At 36.5% G+C, this 13,166-nt stretch overlaps 6 protein-coding genes across 6 annotated transcripts; 3 read left to right on the top strand and 3 right to left on the bottom strand.

The window, feature by feature from the left end:
• The first annotated feature begins 198 nt into the window (after window positions 1-198).
• Window positions 199-3,117, top strand: LOC133838517 (uncharacterized). Its single transcript, XM_062269643.1, has 3 exons — window positions 199-731; window positions 1,092-1,392; window positions 1,446-3,117. The coding sequence occupies exons 1-3, from the start codon at window positions 214-216 to the stop codon at window positions 2,694-2,696; spliced, it is 2,070 nt and encodes a 689-aa protein (XP_062125627.1). The 5' UTR covers window positions 199-213; the 3' UTR covers window positions 2,697-3,117.
• Window positions 3,118-4,018: 901 nt separating this feature from the next.
• Window positions 4,019-4,653, bottom strand: LOC133836810 (uncharacterized). The gene is made up of 2 exons (XM_062267396.1): window positions 4,125-4,653; window positions 4,019-4,047 (listed from the first exon to the last, which is right to left on the bottom strand). Exons 1-2 carry the CDS (start codon window positions 4,561-4,563, stop codon window positions 4,019-4,021), a joined length of 468 nt encoding a protein of 155 aa, XP_062123380.1. The 5' UTR covers window positions 4,564-4,653.
• A 604-nt stretch (window positions 4,654-5,257) lies between these two features.
• On the top strand, window positions 5,258-6,086 carry LOC133836809 (uncharacterized). Its single transcript, XM_062267395.1, has 2 exons — window positions 5,258-5,266; window positions 5,322-6,086. The coding sequence occupies exons 1-2, from the start codon at window positions 5,258-5,260 to the stop codon at window positions 6,084-6,086; spliced, it is 774 nt and encodes a 257-aa protein (XP_062123379.1).
• A 569-nt stretch (window positions 6,087-6,655) lies between these two features.
• LOC133838727 (uncharacterized) lies at window positions 6,656-8,661 on the bottom strand. The gene is made up of 3 exons (XM_062269948.1): window positions 8,425-8,661; window positions 7,565-8,098; window positions 6,656-7,487 (listed from the first exon to the last, which is right to left on the bottom strand). The coding sequence occupies exons 1-3, from the start codon at window positions 8,456-8,458 to the stop codon at window positions 6,823-6,825; spliced, it is 1,233 nt and encodes a 410-aa protein (XP_062125932.1). The 5' UTR covers window positions 8,459-8,661; the 3' UTR covers window positions 6,656-6,822.
• Window positions 8,662-9,931: 1,270 nt separating this feature from the next.
• On the top strand, window positions 9,932-10,539 carry LOC133836808 (uncharacterized). Its single transcript, XM_062267393.1, has one exon. The coding sequence runs from the start codon at window positions 10,087-10,089 to the stop codon at window positions 10,537-10,539; it is 453 nt and encodes a 150-aa protein (XP_062123377.1). The 5' UTR covers window positions 9,932-10,086.
• A 733-nt stretch (window positions 10,540-11,272) lies between these two features.
• Window positions 11,273-13,101, bottom strand: LOC133838702 (uncharacterized). Its single transcript, XM_062269889.1, is given in 4 exon segments — window positions 11,273-12,015; window positions 12,018-12,103; window positions 12,181-12,711; window positions 13,033-13,101. Coding segments are annotated over 3 exon segments (783 nt in total). The 5' UTR covers window positions 12,302-12,711; window positions 13,033-13,101; the 3' UTR covers window positions 11,273-11,439.
• Window positions 13,102-13,166: the final 65 nt, after the last annotated feature.

Raw genomic sequence — 13,166 nt, 5'->3', positions numbered from 1 at the left:
TATGTTGTTAATATGTAGATACACCTGAAACTTTTTTGCGAATTGCAAAAATGAAAAGTGACAAGCCTCTCAAACAACACAGAGAACCCAATATTCATTACCAAGCGCACGTTACTGATAATGCTGTTCGACATTCAAGTCGTATGCCATATGTAGTTCTGGCTTGAAGACTCCTCCATTCAGTCTGCGGTGGGTGGCTGTAATTGAAACAACATGTACATGATCTCGGCGGTTGCTCGCACGCGTTGCAAATGGTTTTTTATCTGCATCCTGGTGATGTTCATTATAGTTTACATGCCACTACAAAGCGACATCAAATATCCACGGAAACTACGCAACGATCAGAACATGTTGCAAAGCGATTCAAATGATGATGATAACTACGAATCAATTGTGAATACCGTTCATGGTGTTATCAATGAAGAGGAACGTGAAGTGACGAAGAATTCGAATGCAACACCACAGTTATATTTTGTGAATAATGCAAAGTGTAAAATACCCTACATAAATCCTTTTGAGCCGGACGTTATGGAGAACTTTCGAAGGGACACGTTTGAAACATGCACGAATCAATCTGATTTGGTTCGACCGATATACGATATGAACCGGAAGCAGTATGTGTTGCAAATTGATGAGAATATTGCCTCGCAAATACTCAACTCTCACGATATCGAATATAATTGCTATTATCAGGAAATAACACGGAACGCCAATCATGACAGCTATAACGAGTAAGTTTAAATTATTAATAAACTATTTTAAAAAATGTTTAAGGTGTAAAAGATATCTTCTAGAGTAGGAAACTAACATCCGTTGTAATAGTTTTCAAACATTAATAACAATTATTTGTATTGGGATTATTCTCAGACTTGTTTTGAATTAAATATTAGAGAAAGAGACTTCATTTATTATGATATTTTATCGTGTCAACCAACAATAAGAACTAGAATTAAGTATTTACTTAAATTTATCGAAAATTAGTTTAGCTAAACAGAATTGTATCCAAATTGTACCTATCGAAAAGTGACCTAAAATGAGTTAAACTGTATTCGCATGTTCTACACACTCTAAACAATTGTTCACCTCTTCAGTCTATTGCCGCAGATCTACTTTAGCCAAGGCTATGTGGTGCCAATGCATGTGCAGGCCCTGATCCTGGCATGTCATGAGGCAGCCAACACAACAAACATTCTGCAGCGAGATGCCTACGCTTTGATTCAATACAAACCGCAAGAGCAGAATCCGAAGCTCAAGAAGACAACGCCACGTAAGCCGAGTGTTCTCATGTTTGGCATCGACAGTCTGTCGAGGATCAATCTCAGACGGGCCATGCCCAAAGTCTACAAGTTTCTCACTCGTCGCGGCTGGTATGAAATGCAGGGCTATAATAAGGTAAGTCTTTTAATAGAAATTCCTGCTAAGACGATGAACAATAATATCCGCAGGTGGCGGATAATACTTTTCCCAATCTATTGGCTATACTCAGTGGCTATTCGCCCAAATCGGCCAAGGAGAAGGTTTGCGATACGGACAATCGTGGCTGCCTCGATCGCATGCCATTCATTTGGAAGTACTTCAAGAGTGCGGGTTATACGACAGCTTTTGCCGAGGATGAGTGCTACATGCAGACGTTCAACTATCAGAAGCCGGGCTTTGTAGAAACACCCACCGATTATTATCATCGACCGTTTTTGAAGGGGTTTATGAGTGAGATGAAGATCTGGAATTGCGCCAACTGCACGTTGACGTATTGCATCGGACGTCGCATACAGAGCAGTTATGTGTATGATTTTGGCAGGGATTTCGCCAAGCGCTACATCGATGAGCGACCCATTTGGGGTTTGTTCTGGTCGAGTAGCTTTAGTCACGATGATTACGCAATGCCCGCGAAAATGGAGAATTATGTTTTGCAATATCTGCTGGACTTTCAGCAAGACGGCGTCTTTGAGCAGAGCATTGTGATATTCCTATCCGATCATGGCTCACGATACGGATATTTATCAGACTGCAGCAGCGGATTTCTCGAGGAACGCTTGCCCACAATGTTCATATACTTGCCGCCCTGGTTTCGAGCCCAGTATCCCCAATATGCCGAGGCACTGGAGATGAATCAAAATCGTCTCACATCCAATTTTGATATACACAACACACTGAAACACATTGCTGAGCTGGGACAGCCGCCAAATTCACCACCATTGCCACGGGCCAATGATTGTCCCAAGTGCCAGTCGCTCTTCCAGCCGGTGAGCAGAGATCGCGAATGTAAAGAGGCTGCTATTCCGGAGCACTATTGCACCTGTGAGCCCTACAAAAGGATCGGGTTCGCTTGGAGTGATCGCATTTCACTTGGTGTTATCGATCGTATAAACGATTATTTGTATGCCAAAAATTTTAGCAGTATTTGCGCGAATCTCACTTTGAGCTACATCCATAAGACGGAAATTAAACTAGGTCTCGATATTAGTTTCCATGAGGAAATTCCAAAAATGGATGTAGGTTATTATCGTGTTAAGTTTAAGGTACAACAGAATGGCGCCGATTTCATGGCCACCGTTTTATACAATAATGTCACCAATTATGTGGATGTCGATGTGGAGAAAATCAGCAGAACCAATTCCTATGAGGAGAGCGCCACATGCATTTCACACAAGCTCGCCAAATTGTATTGCATTTGCAAGTCGCTGCTGAAGCCGTGAAACTCATTGAAGAAATTACTTCCTTTGCATAGATACTTTATCTCGACAGCAATACTCGTTCAACATTTTTTTTTACTATCTTTGTTGGTCTTACGCTTATGCAAACAAAAAATAAGAGTGGCAAATACATTTACGATTGTCGGAAATTTGTTTGCCATCAGATAAAAAACATGGATGTTATTCAAAAAGTAATTTCTTATGGTTTGAGTGACAATGTAGTTAGTATATTTTTATTGGAGTGTTATATATTTATACTAAATATAACTTTTGGTATGTTTTACTACATATCCAGTATATTTTAATCATGTCAAATTTAGATAACGGGTATCTCTCAGTCAAACACACTTTAATCTTTTTCTCATTCAATTGTGTGCATCAAATTTTGAGGAAATTACTTCCGTGGATCGACATACTCGAGTGTTGTACTGCTGATTATGTTTCTGAAAATAAATGTATATTAGGTATGAAAATGATTTAATGTTCATCAAAAAGATTATTTACTTTTTATTATTATTATTAATGGTTATTATAACTGATTAGTTTAAAATAAAAATGAAAAAAAACTTTTACATTATTACATTTACATTACAATTTGCTGTATAACTTGTAGTGGATAACATTCTGATTAAATGGAATAAATTCATATGCCAAAATGTATTTGAAGCTTAGCAAACTTTTTCCAAATGTGAAACGTGTGTCTTAATAAAATCCTTGGCACTGCAGCAGAAAGTTTGTCCAAACCTTGGGTAATTTTGAGCGATTTGCAGTCCACGACAAAACGTTGGTAAGGTGACGACTGTTTAAGGTGACGACAGCAAAATGGAATCGTGGATTCCTGTGCGATTTAATAATCTTGTAAGTCCATTTAGATATTGGAGTATGTTTATTTGCACCTAGGTAAACCTTAATCATAGATCCACTGCTGTGCTTAAGTTCCAAAACATCAAGTGCTCCAGTGCAAACCGTGAGTTTTCCATAGGACAGCGCACTCGTGCGTACCCATTTTTCAACAGAATGAAACCAATTGCCATTATTAACTGTGGCATATTGTGGAACTTCATTATACAGCTTGAAGGAAGCTCTCTGTTGACTACAGAAAACGAAGTCAGCTGATGGCGCCAAATGGCCACGAGCAAATGTGTAGTTCAGTTCTCCTTTTTTTTTTTCATCATCCTTCTTTTCACCATCGTCCTTCCTTTCGCCATTATCTTGATTTTTAGGTTCTGGTACGTATGTCTGACCTTTACCAAAAAGGTTTTCAAAGGTTTTCCATATTTCCTCGGCCTTGAACAATCAATCTGTCAGTAAGTACAACTCTTGGCTTAGTCCATTCCCCCCTTACGAGGAGCAGCTGCAAGGCGAACGAAGAAGAAGTTAATATTTTGAACGACGTGTGGATTATTATCTTGAAGCGAGCATTTGACTTACTTGCGCTAAATGGTTCAATTTCATGAATTGAAAATAATGCTGCTTGAGAACTTTGGTTATAGCATGTTCTGTATACCTCAAGAAACTGATCTTTATTCAACTTGAATCCAACAAGAAACATTTTTGCTGGTTCAGGGCAAGAATCATCTCTGATTTGCTTATGACTCGATCTGAATACCTTTGGATTCGAAGTCGGCAATTCAGTATCAAATTCATCAGCTTCGGGATCACATTCAGCGTTTGAGGCCCCATCGCAACTTTGTCTCTGTATGGCTGGAGTAAACACTGTAGCTTGATCATTATTAGGCTTTCGCTTTTTGTTGGCCTGCATCATTGTACTGGATGCTTGTGAGCGAGTGCAAGTGGTGTCCACGAAATTGGTGGGAGAACAAAAGATTCTCAATGTGGTTCCAACAGGCACTTCGTTAGTCCGCAGCATCTTAAAATCATTTCCCGTTTTTTATGGTAAATACGCGATTACTGCTTCTCAAATATTCTCGATCAATAACACATTGAGCATTGACTTCGAAAAAAAACTGAAAGTATTTTATTGTGTTTTATTGCAAGTATTCATTATACAAAATGATAACACTGAAAATAATTGTATGTATTGTATGATTGACAGCTAATATAAATAAGTGATAAACACACACATTATTTTAAAACGTTCTTCAACAAGTATCTTCGGTACTAGCTAAGTTTTTAGTAGTTCAAAATTCATATGAGATTTTATTTGAAAGTGTTATTATTTACTTTTTTAGCATTATAAGAATTTCTCAATTAATTACAATGTTACAAATTATTATTTAAATATTCGAACACGAAGTCTTTCTTTACCAATTGATTTATTCACTTACGCAACATGAAAAATATGCTAAGCTTCTTAAGCATCTTGCGACTTTGAGTGAGGCTGATCGACGACTGATTTACTAATCTTTAGAAACAAATATTAAAGAGCATAGCTAAAACAATACAATCGCTCTCCCTCTCGCTCTCTCTCTCTCTCTCTTTTTATATATATTTCTCCCTCACCTTCTTGCAGAGTCTGTCATTTATTAAATAGCAGAGAGATTCGACTTGTTCAAATTATTGCGCTTAGTATTAAAAAGATAAGTGTTAATGTTACTATTATAATGGATAAGGTTTGTGCCCGCGAAAATTGAGAATTATGTTTTGCAATATCTGCTGGACTTTCAGCAAGACGGAGTCATTGAGCAGAGCATTGTGATATTCCTATCCGATCACGGTTCACGGTACGGATATTTATCAGACTGCAGCAGCGGATTTCTCGAGGAACGCTTGCCCACAATGTTCATATACTTGCCGCCCTGGTTTCGAGCCCAGTATCCCCAATATGCCGAGGCACTGGAGATGAATCGAAATCGTCTCACATCCAATTTTGATCTGCACAATACACTGAAACACATTGCTGAACTAGGACAGCCGCCAAATTCACCACCATTGCCACGGGCCAATGATTGTCCCAAGTGCCAGTCGCTCTTCCAGCCGGTGAGCAGAGATCGCGAATGTAAAGAGGCTGCTATTCCGGAGCACTATTGCACCTGTGAGCCCTACAAAAGGATCGGGTTCGCTTGGAGCGATCGCATTTCACTTGGTGTTATCGATCGTATAAACGATTATTTGTATGCCAAAAATTTTAGCAGTATTTGCGCGAATCTCACTTTGAGCTACATCCATAAGACGGAAATTAAACTAGGTCTCGATATTAGTTTCCATGAGGAAATTCCAAAAATTGATCTAGGTTATTATCGTGTTAAGTTTAAGGTACAACAGAATGGCGCCGATTTCATGGCCACCGTTTTATACAATAATGTCACCAATTATGTGGATGTCGATGTGGAGAAAATCAGCAGAACCAATTCCTATGAGGAGAGCGCCACATGCATTTCACACAAGCTCGCCAAATTGTATTGCATTTGCAAGTCGCTGCAGAAGTCGTGAAACTCATTGTCTTTGGGTTTTCTTTTTTTTTGTTAGGCACATTTGAAGAAATTCCTTCCTTCGCATAGATACTTTATCTCGTCAGCAATACTCGTTCAACATTTTTTTTTACTATCAAAAAGGAAATAACTCTTTTTGTTGGTCTTACGCCTATGCAAACAAAAAATAAGAGTGGCAAATACATTTACGATTGTCGAAAATTTGTTTGCCATCAGATAAAAAACTTGAAAGTTATTTAAAAAATAATTTTTTATGGTTTGAGTGACAATGTAGTATATGTTTATTGGAGTGATATACTAAGTATAACTTTTGGAATATTTTTTTACATATCCTGTATATTTTAATCATGTCAAATTTAGATAGCGTTCAGTCAAACACACTTTTATCTTTTTCTCATTCAATTGTGTGCATCAAATTTTGAGGAAATTTCTTCCGTGGATCGACATACTCGAGTGTTGTACTGCTGATTATGTTTCTGAAAGGAAATGTATATTCGGTATTCGAACTTCCGATGACTGCAAATTACAAATTTTCATTTAACAAATTATGTCACGATTATTTAATGTTCATCAAATAGTTTATTTACGTAAATGTTTATTATAACTTTTTAATTTATTATAAAAAAGAAAATAAACCTTTACATTATTACATTTACATTACAATTTGCTGTATAACTTGTAGTGAATAACATTCTGGTTAAATGGAATAAATTCATATATCAAAACGTATTTGAAGTTTAGCAAACTCCCTTCAAATGTGAAACATGTTCGTCAATAAAATCTTTGGCACTGCAGCAGAAAGTTTGTCCAGACTGTAGATCAGTATTATCGATTTTCAGGCCACGACAAAACTTTGGTAACCTAAAGGGACATGGCGATGTGACTCTCACATCTGAAACACTGTTTAAGGTGACGACAGCAAAATGGAATTTCGGATTCGTGTACGATTTAATAATCTTGTAAGTCCATTTAGGTATTGGAGTACGTTTATTTGCACCCAGATAAACATCGATCATAGTAGGCGCAGTGCTGTGCTTAAGTTGCAAAACTCCAAGTCCACCAGTGCAAACCTTAAGTTTTCCATACAATAGTGTACTCTCGCGTACCCATTTTTCAACAGAATTGCACCAAATGCCGCTATTGATTTTGTCATATTGGGGAACTGCATTAAATAGCTTGAAGGAGGCTCTCTTTTCACTACAGAAAACGAAGTCAGCTGATGGCGCCAAATGGCCACGTGCGAATACGTAATTTTTTCCTTCCGTTATCGTTTTAGGATCTCGTACGTATGACTGATCGTTACCCAAAAGATTTTTAAATGTTAAATATATTTCCTCGGGCTTCCACACTCTCTCAGTAATTACAACTTTTGTTTTAGCCCATTCCCCCGTACGAGTTGCAGCTGGAAGCCGAACATAGAATAAGTTAACATTTTATACGATGTGTTAATTATTAGCTTAAATCGAATGCTTCACTTACTTGCGCTCCTCGGTTCAATTTCATGAATTGAAAATAAGGCTGTTTGAGAACTTTGGTTATAGCAGGTTCTGTATACCTCAAGAAACTGATCTTTATTCAACTTGAATCCAACAAGAAACATTTTTGCTGGTTCAGGGCATGAGTCATCTCTGATTTGCTTATGACTCGATCTGAATACCTTTGGATTCGAAGTCGGCAATTCAGTATCAAATTCATCAGCTTCGGGATCACATTCAGCGTTTGAGGCCCCATCGCAACTTTGGCTCTGTAATGCTGGATTAAACACTGCAACTTGACCATTATTAGCCTTTTGCTTTTTGTTGGCTTGCATCATTGTACTGGATGCTTGTGAGCGAGTGCAAGTGGTGTCCACGAAATTGGTGGGAGAACAAAAGATTCTCAATGTGGTTCCAACAGGCACTTCGTTAGTCCGCAGCATCTTAAAATCATTTCCCGTTTTTATGGTGAATACGCGATTGCTGCTTCTCAAATATTCTCGATCCATAACACATTGAGCATTGACTTCGAAAAAAACTGAAAGTATTTTATTGTGTTTTATTGCATGTATTCATTATACAAAATGATAACGCCGAAAATAATTGTATGTATTGTATGATTGACAGCTAATATAAATAAGTGATAACGAGCACACACATTATTTTAGAACGTTTTTCAAGACTTGTAGTATCTTCGGTACTAGCTAAATTTGTAGTAATTCAAAATTCATATGAGATTTTATTTGAAAGTGTTATTATTTACTTTTTTAGCATTATAAGAATTTCTCAGTTACAATGTCACAAATTATTATTTAAATATTCGATTCACTTTAAACACGAAGATTGATTGATTTATTTACTTACGCAACATGAAAAATATTCTAAGCTCTTTAAACATCTTGCGACTTTAAGTGTAATTCATCGACTGATCTATTAATTTTTACAACAAAGAAACTTAAGCATAGCTCCAACAATAGAACCGTTCTTTATTTATTTTTCACTCTCCCTTTGTTGCTCTCGCAAAGGGTATCTCTTTAAGATTTTTGATGTGGACAAAATGATGTGCACAAAACGGAATTTTAAATTCGACTGAAGCCAAGGAATTCGACTCGCTTACTTATAACGTAAAATTATTCTAAGAGTATTGAGATTTATTATCACAGGAATTTACCTTACAGATCCTTGTGGATCGCGTTTATCCCTACTAATTGTTTACCTAATGTTTTCTTGGAAAAAATAATTTATGCTAACTGGCTTGGGTTCATATTTTTACGGAACGCAAAAGGTTTCACATACCTGACATACGCAGGTAATTTCACGTTATTTATTTGTAGATCCAGATTTAGATGTAGTATACTTAGTCCTGAAGAAGACCTTATCATCTTATTTTTATGATCTTTTATAAAATTGACGATATCATTGTTAAGATTTGATTTGCTTTAATAATGTTGTAATAAGTAGAATTTTAAATATACTTTATCATCAACTATATTCTATTAATTTCAATTTAAGTTTCAGGAAAATTCTTTAACAAACGTTCTGCAAATTTTGCACATTTCTGAGAATAAAATCATTTGCATCGCAGCAGTAGGTATATCCAGAATTCGGGGCTGGACTCACTTGCAAGCCCAGACTAACACATGAAAACGGTGTGCATAAGGAAGCGGGTTGAACTGGATTCTCGGCATGATTACTGCTTCTCAAATATTCTCGATCAATAACACATTGAGCATTGACTTCGAAAAAAACTGAAAGTATTTTATTGTGTTTTATTGCAAGTATTCATTATACAAAATGATAACACTGAAAATAATTGTAAGTATTGTATGATTCACAGCTAATATAAATAACTGATAACACACACATTATTTTAAAACGCTCTTCAACACTTGTAGTATCTTCGGTACTATCTAAGTCTTTAGTAATTCAAATTTCACATGAGATATTATTTGAAAGTGTTATTATTTACTTTTTTAGCATTATAAGAATTTCTCAATTAATTACAATGTTACAAATTATTATTTAAATATTCGAACACGAAGTCTTTCTTTACCAATTGATTTATTCACTTACGCAACATGAAAAATATGCTAAGCTTCTTAAGCATCTTGCGACTTTGAGTGAGGCTGATCGACGACTGATTTACTAATCTTTAGAAACAAATATTAAAGAGCATAGCTAAAACAATACAATCGCTCTCCCTCTCGCTCTCTCTCTCTCTCTCTCTTTTTATATATATTTCTCCCTCACCTTCTTGCAGAGTCTGTCATTTATTAAATAGCAGAGAGATTCGACTTGTTCAAATTATTGCGCTTAGTATTAAAAAGATAAGTGTTAATGTTACTATTATAATGGATAAGGTTTGTGCCCGCGAAAATTGAGAATTATGTTTTGCAATATCTGCTGGACTTTCAGCAAGACGGCGTCTTTGAGCAGAGCATTGTGATATTCCTATCCGATCATGGCTCACGATACGGATATTTATCAGACTGCAGCAGCGGATTTCTCGAGGAACGCTTGCCCACAATGTTCATATACTTGCCGCCCTGGTTTCGAGCCCAGTATCCCCAATATGCCGAGGCACTGGAGATGAATCGAAATCGTCTCACATCCAATTTTGATATACACAACACACTGAAACACATTGCTGAGCTGGGACAGCCGCCAAATTCACCACCATTGCCACGGGCCAATGATTGTCCCAAGTGCCAGTCGCTCTTCCAGCCGGTGAGCAGAGATCGCGAATGTAAAGAGGCTGCTATTCCGGAGCACTATTGCACCTGTGAGCCCTACAAAAGGATCGGGTTCGCTTGGAGCGATCGCATTTCACTTGGTGTTATCGATCGTATAAACGATTATTTGTATGCCAAAAATTTTAGCAGTATTTGCGCGAATCTCACTTTGAGCTACATCCATAAGACGGAAATTAAACTAGGTCTCGATATTAGTTTCCATGAGGAAATTCCAAAATGGATTTAGGTTATTATCGTGTTAAGTTTAAGGTACAACAGAATGGCGCCGATTTCATGGCCACCGTTTTATACAATAATGTCACCAATTCTGTCGATGTCGATGTGGAGAAAATCAGCAGAACCAATTCCTATGAGGAGAGCGCCACATGCATTTCACACAAGCTCGCCAAATTGTATTGCATTTGCAAGTCGCTGCTGAAGCCGTGAAACTCATTGAAGAAATTACTTCCTTTGCATAGATACTTTATCTCGACAGCAATACTCGTTCAACATTTTTTACTATACTATCTTTGTTGGTCTTACGCCTATGCAAACAAAAATAAGAGCGGCAAATACATTTACGATTGTCGAAAATTTGTTTGCCATCAGATAAAAACTTGGAAGTTATTCAAAAGTAATTTCTTATGGTTTGAGTGACAATGTAGTTAGTATATTTGTATTGGAGTATTATATATTTATACTAAATATAACTTTTAGTATGTTTTACTACATATCCAGTATATTTTAATCATGTCAAATTTAGATAACGGGTATCTCTCAGTCAAACACACTTTTATCTTTTTCTCATTCAATTGTGTGCATCAAATTTTGAGGAAATTTCTTCCGTGGATCGACATACTCGAGTGTTGTACTGCTGATTATGTTTCTGAAAGGAAATGTATATTCGGTATTCGAACTTCCGATGACTGCAAATTACAAATTTTCATTTAACAAATTATGTCACGATTATTTAATGTTCATCAAATAGTTTATTTACGTAAATGTTTATTATAACTTTTTAATTTATTATAAAAAAGAAAATAAACCTTTACATTATTACATTTACATTACAATTTGCTGTATAACTTGTAGTGAATAACATTCTGGTTAAATGGAATAAATTCATATATCAAAACGTATTTGAAGTTTAGCAAACTCCCTTCAAATGTGAAACATGTTCGTCAATAAAATCTTTGGCACTGCAGCAGAAAGTTTGTCCAGACTGTAGATCAGTATTATCGATTTTCAGGCCACGACAAAACTTTGGTAACCTAAAGGGACATGGCGATGTGACTCTCACATCTGAAACACTGTTTAAGGTGACGACAGCAAAATGGAATTTCGGATTCGTGTACGATTTAATAATCTTGTAAGTCCATTTAGGTATTGGAGTACGTTTATTTGCACCCAGATAAACATCGATCATAGTAGGCGCAGTGCTGTGCTTAAGTTGCAAAACTCCAAGTCCTCCAGTGCAAACCTTAAGTTTTCCATACAATAGTGTACTCTCGCGTACCCATTTTTCAACAGAATTGCACCAAATGCCGCTATTGATTTTGTCATATTGGGGAACTGCATTAAATAGCTTGAAGGAGGCTCTCTTTTCACTACAGAAAACGAAGTCAGCTGATGGCGCCAAATGGCCACGTGCGAATACGTAATTTTTTCCTTCCGTTATCGTTTTAGGATCTCGTACGTATGACTGATCGTTACCCAAAAGATTTTAAATGTTAAATATATTTCCTCGGGCTTCCACACTCTCTCAGTAATTACAACTTTTGTTTTAGCCCATTCCCCCGTACGAGTTGCAGCTGGAAGCCGAACATAGAATAAGTTAACATTTTATACGATGTGTTAATTATTAGCTTAAATCGAATGCTTCACTTACTTGCGCTCCTCGGTTCAATTTCATGAATTGAAAATAAGGCTGTTTGAGAACTTTGGTTATAGCAGGTTCTGTATACCTCAAGAAACTGATCTTTATTCAACTTGAATCCAACAAGAAACATTTTTGCTGGTTCAGGGCATGAGTCATCTCTGATTTGCTTATGACTCGATCTGAATACCTTTGGATTCGAAGTCGGCAATTCAGTATCAAATTCATCAGCTTCGGGATCACATTCAGCGTTTGAGGCCCCATCGCAACTTTGGCTCTGTAATGCTGGATTAAACACTGCAACTTGACCATTATTAGCCTTTTGCTTTTGTTGGCCTGCATCATTGTACTGGATGCTTGTGAGCGAGTGCAAGTGGTGTCAACGAAATTGGTGGGGAACAAAAGATTCTCAATGTGGTTCCAACAGGCACTACGTTAGTCCGCAGCATCTTAAAATCATTTCCAGTTTTATGGTAAATACGCGATTGCTGCTTCTCAAATATTCTCGATCCATAACACATTGAGCATTGACTTCGAAAAAAACTGAAAGTATTTTATTGTGTTTTATTGCATGTATTCATTATACAAAATGATAACGCCGAAAATAATTGTATGTATTGTATGATTGACAGCTAATATAAATAAGTGATAACGAGCACACACATTATTTTAGAACGTTCTTCAAGTATCTTCGGTACTAGCTGAATTTGTAGTAGTTCAAAATTCATATGAGATATTATTTGAAAGTGTTATTATTTACTTTTTAGAATTATAAGAATTTCTCAATTAGTTACAATGCCTCAAATTATTATTTAAATATGCCATTCACTTTAAACACGAAGATTGATTGATTTATTTACTTACGCAACATGAAAAATATGCTAAGCTCTTTAAACATCTTGCGACTTTGAGTGTAATTCATCGACTGATCTATTAATTTTACAACAAAGAAACTTAAGCATAGCTCCAACAATAGAACCGTTCTTTATTTATTTTTC

Source organism: Drosophila sulfurigaster, chromosome 2R, assembly GCF_023558435.1.
Source record: "Drosophila sulfurigaster albostrigata strain 15112-1811.04 chromosome 2R, ASM2355843v2, whole genome shotgun sequence".
Lineage (NCBI taxonomy): Eukaryota > Metazoa > Arthropoda > Insecta > Diptera > Drosophilidae > Drosophila > Drosophila sulfurigaster.
The sequence above is the reverse complement of the archived record's forward strand: the minus strand, read 5'-3'. Positions and strand labels throughout refer to the sequence as shown.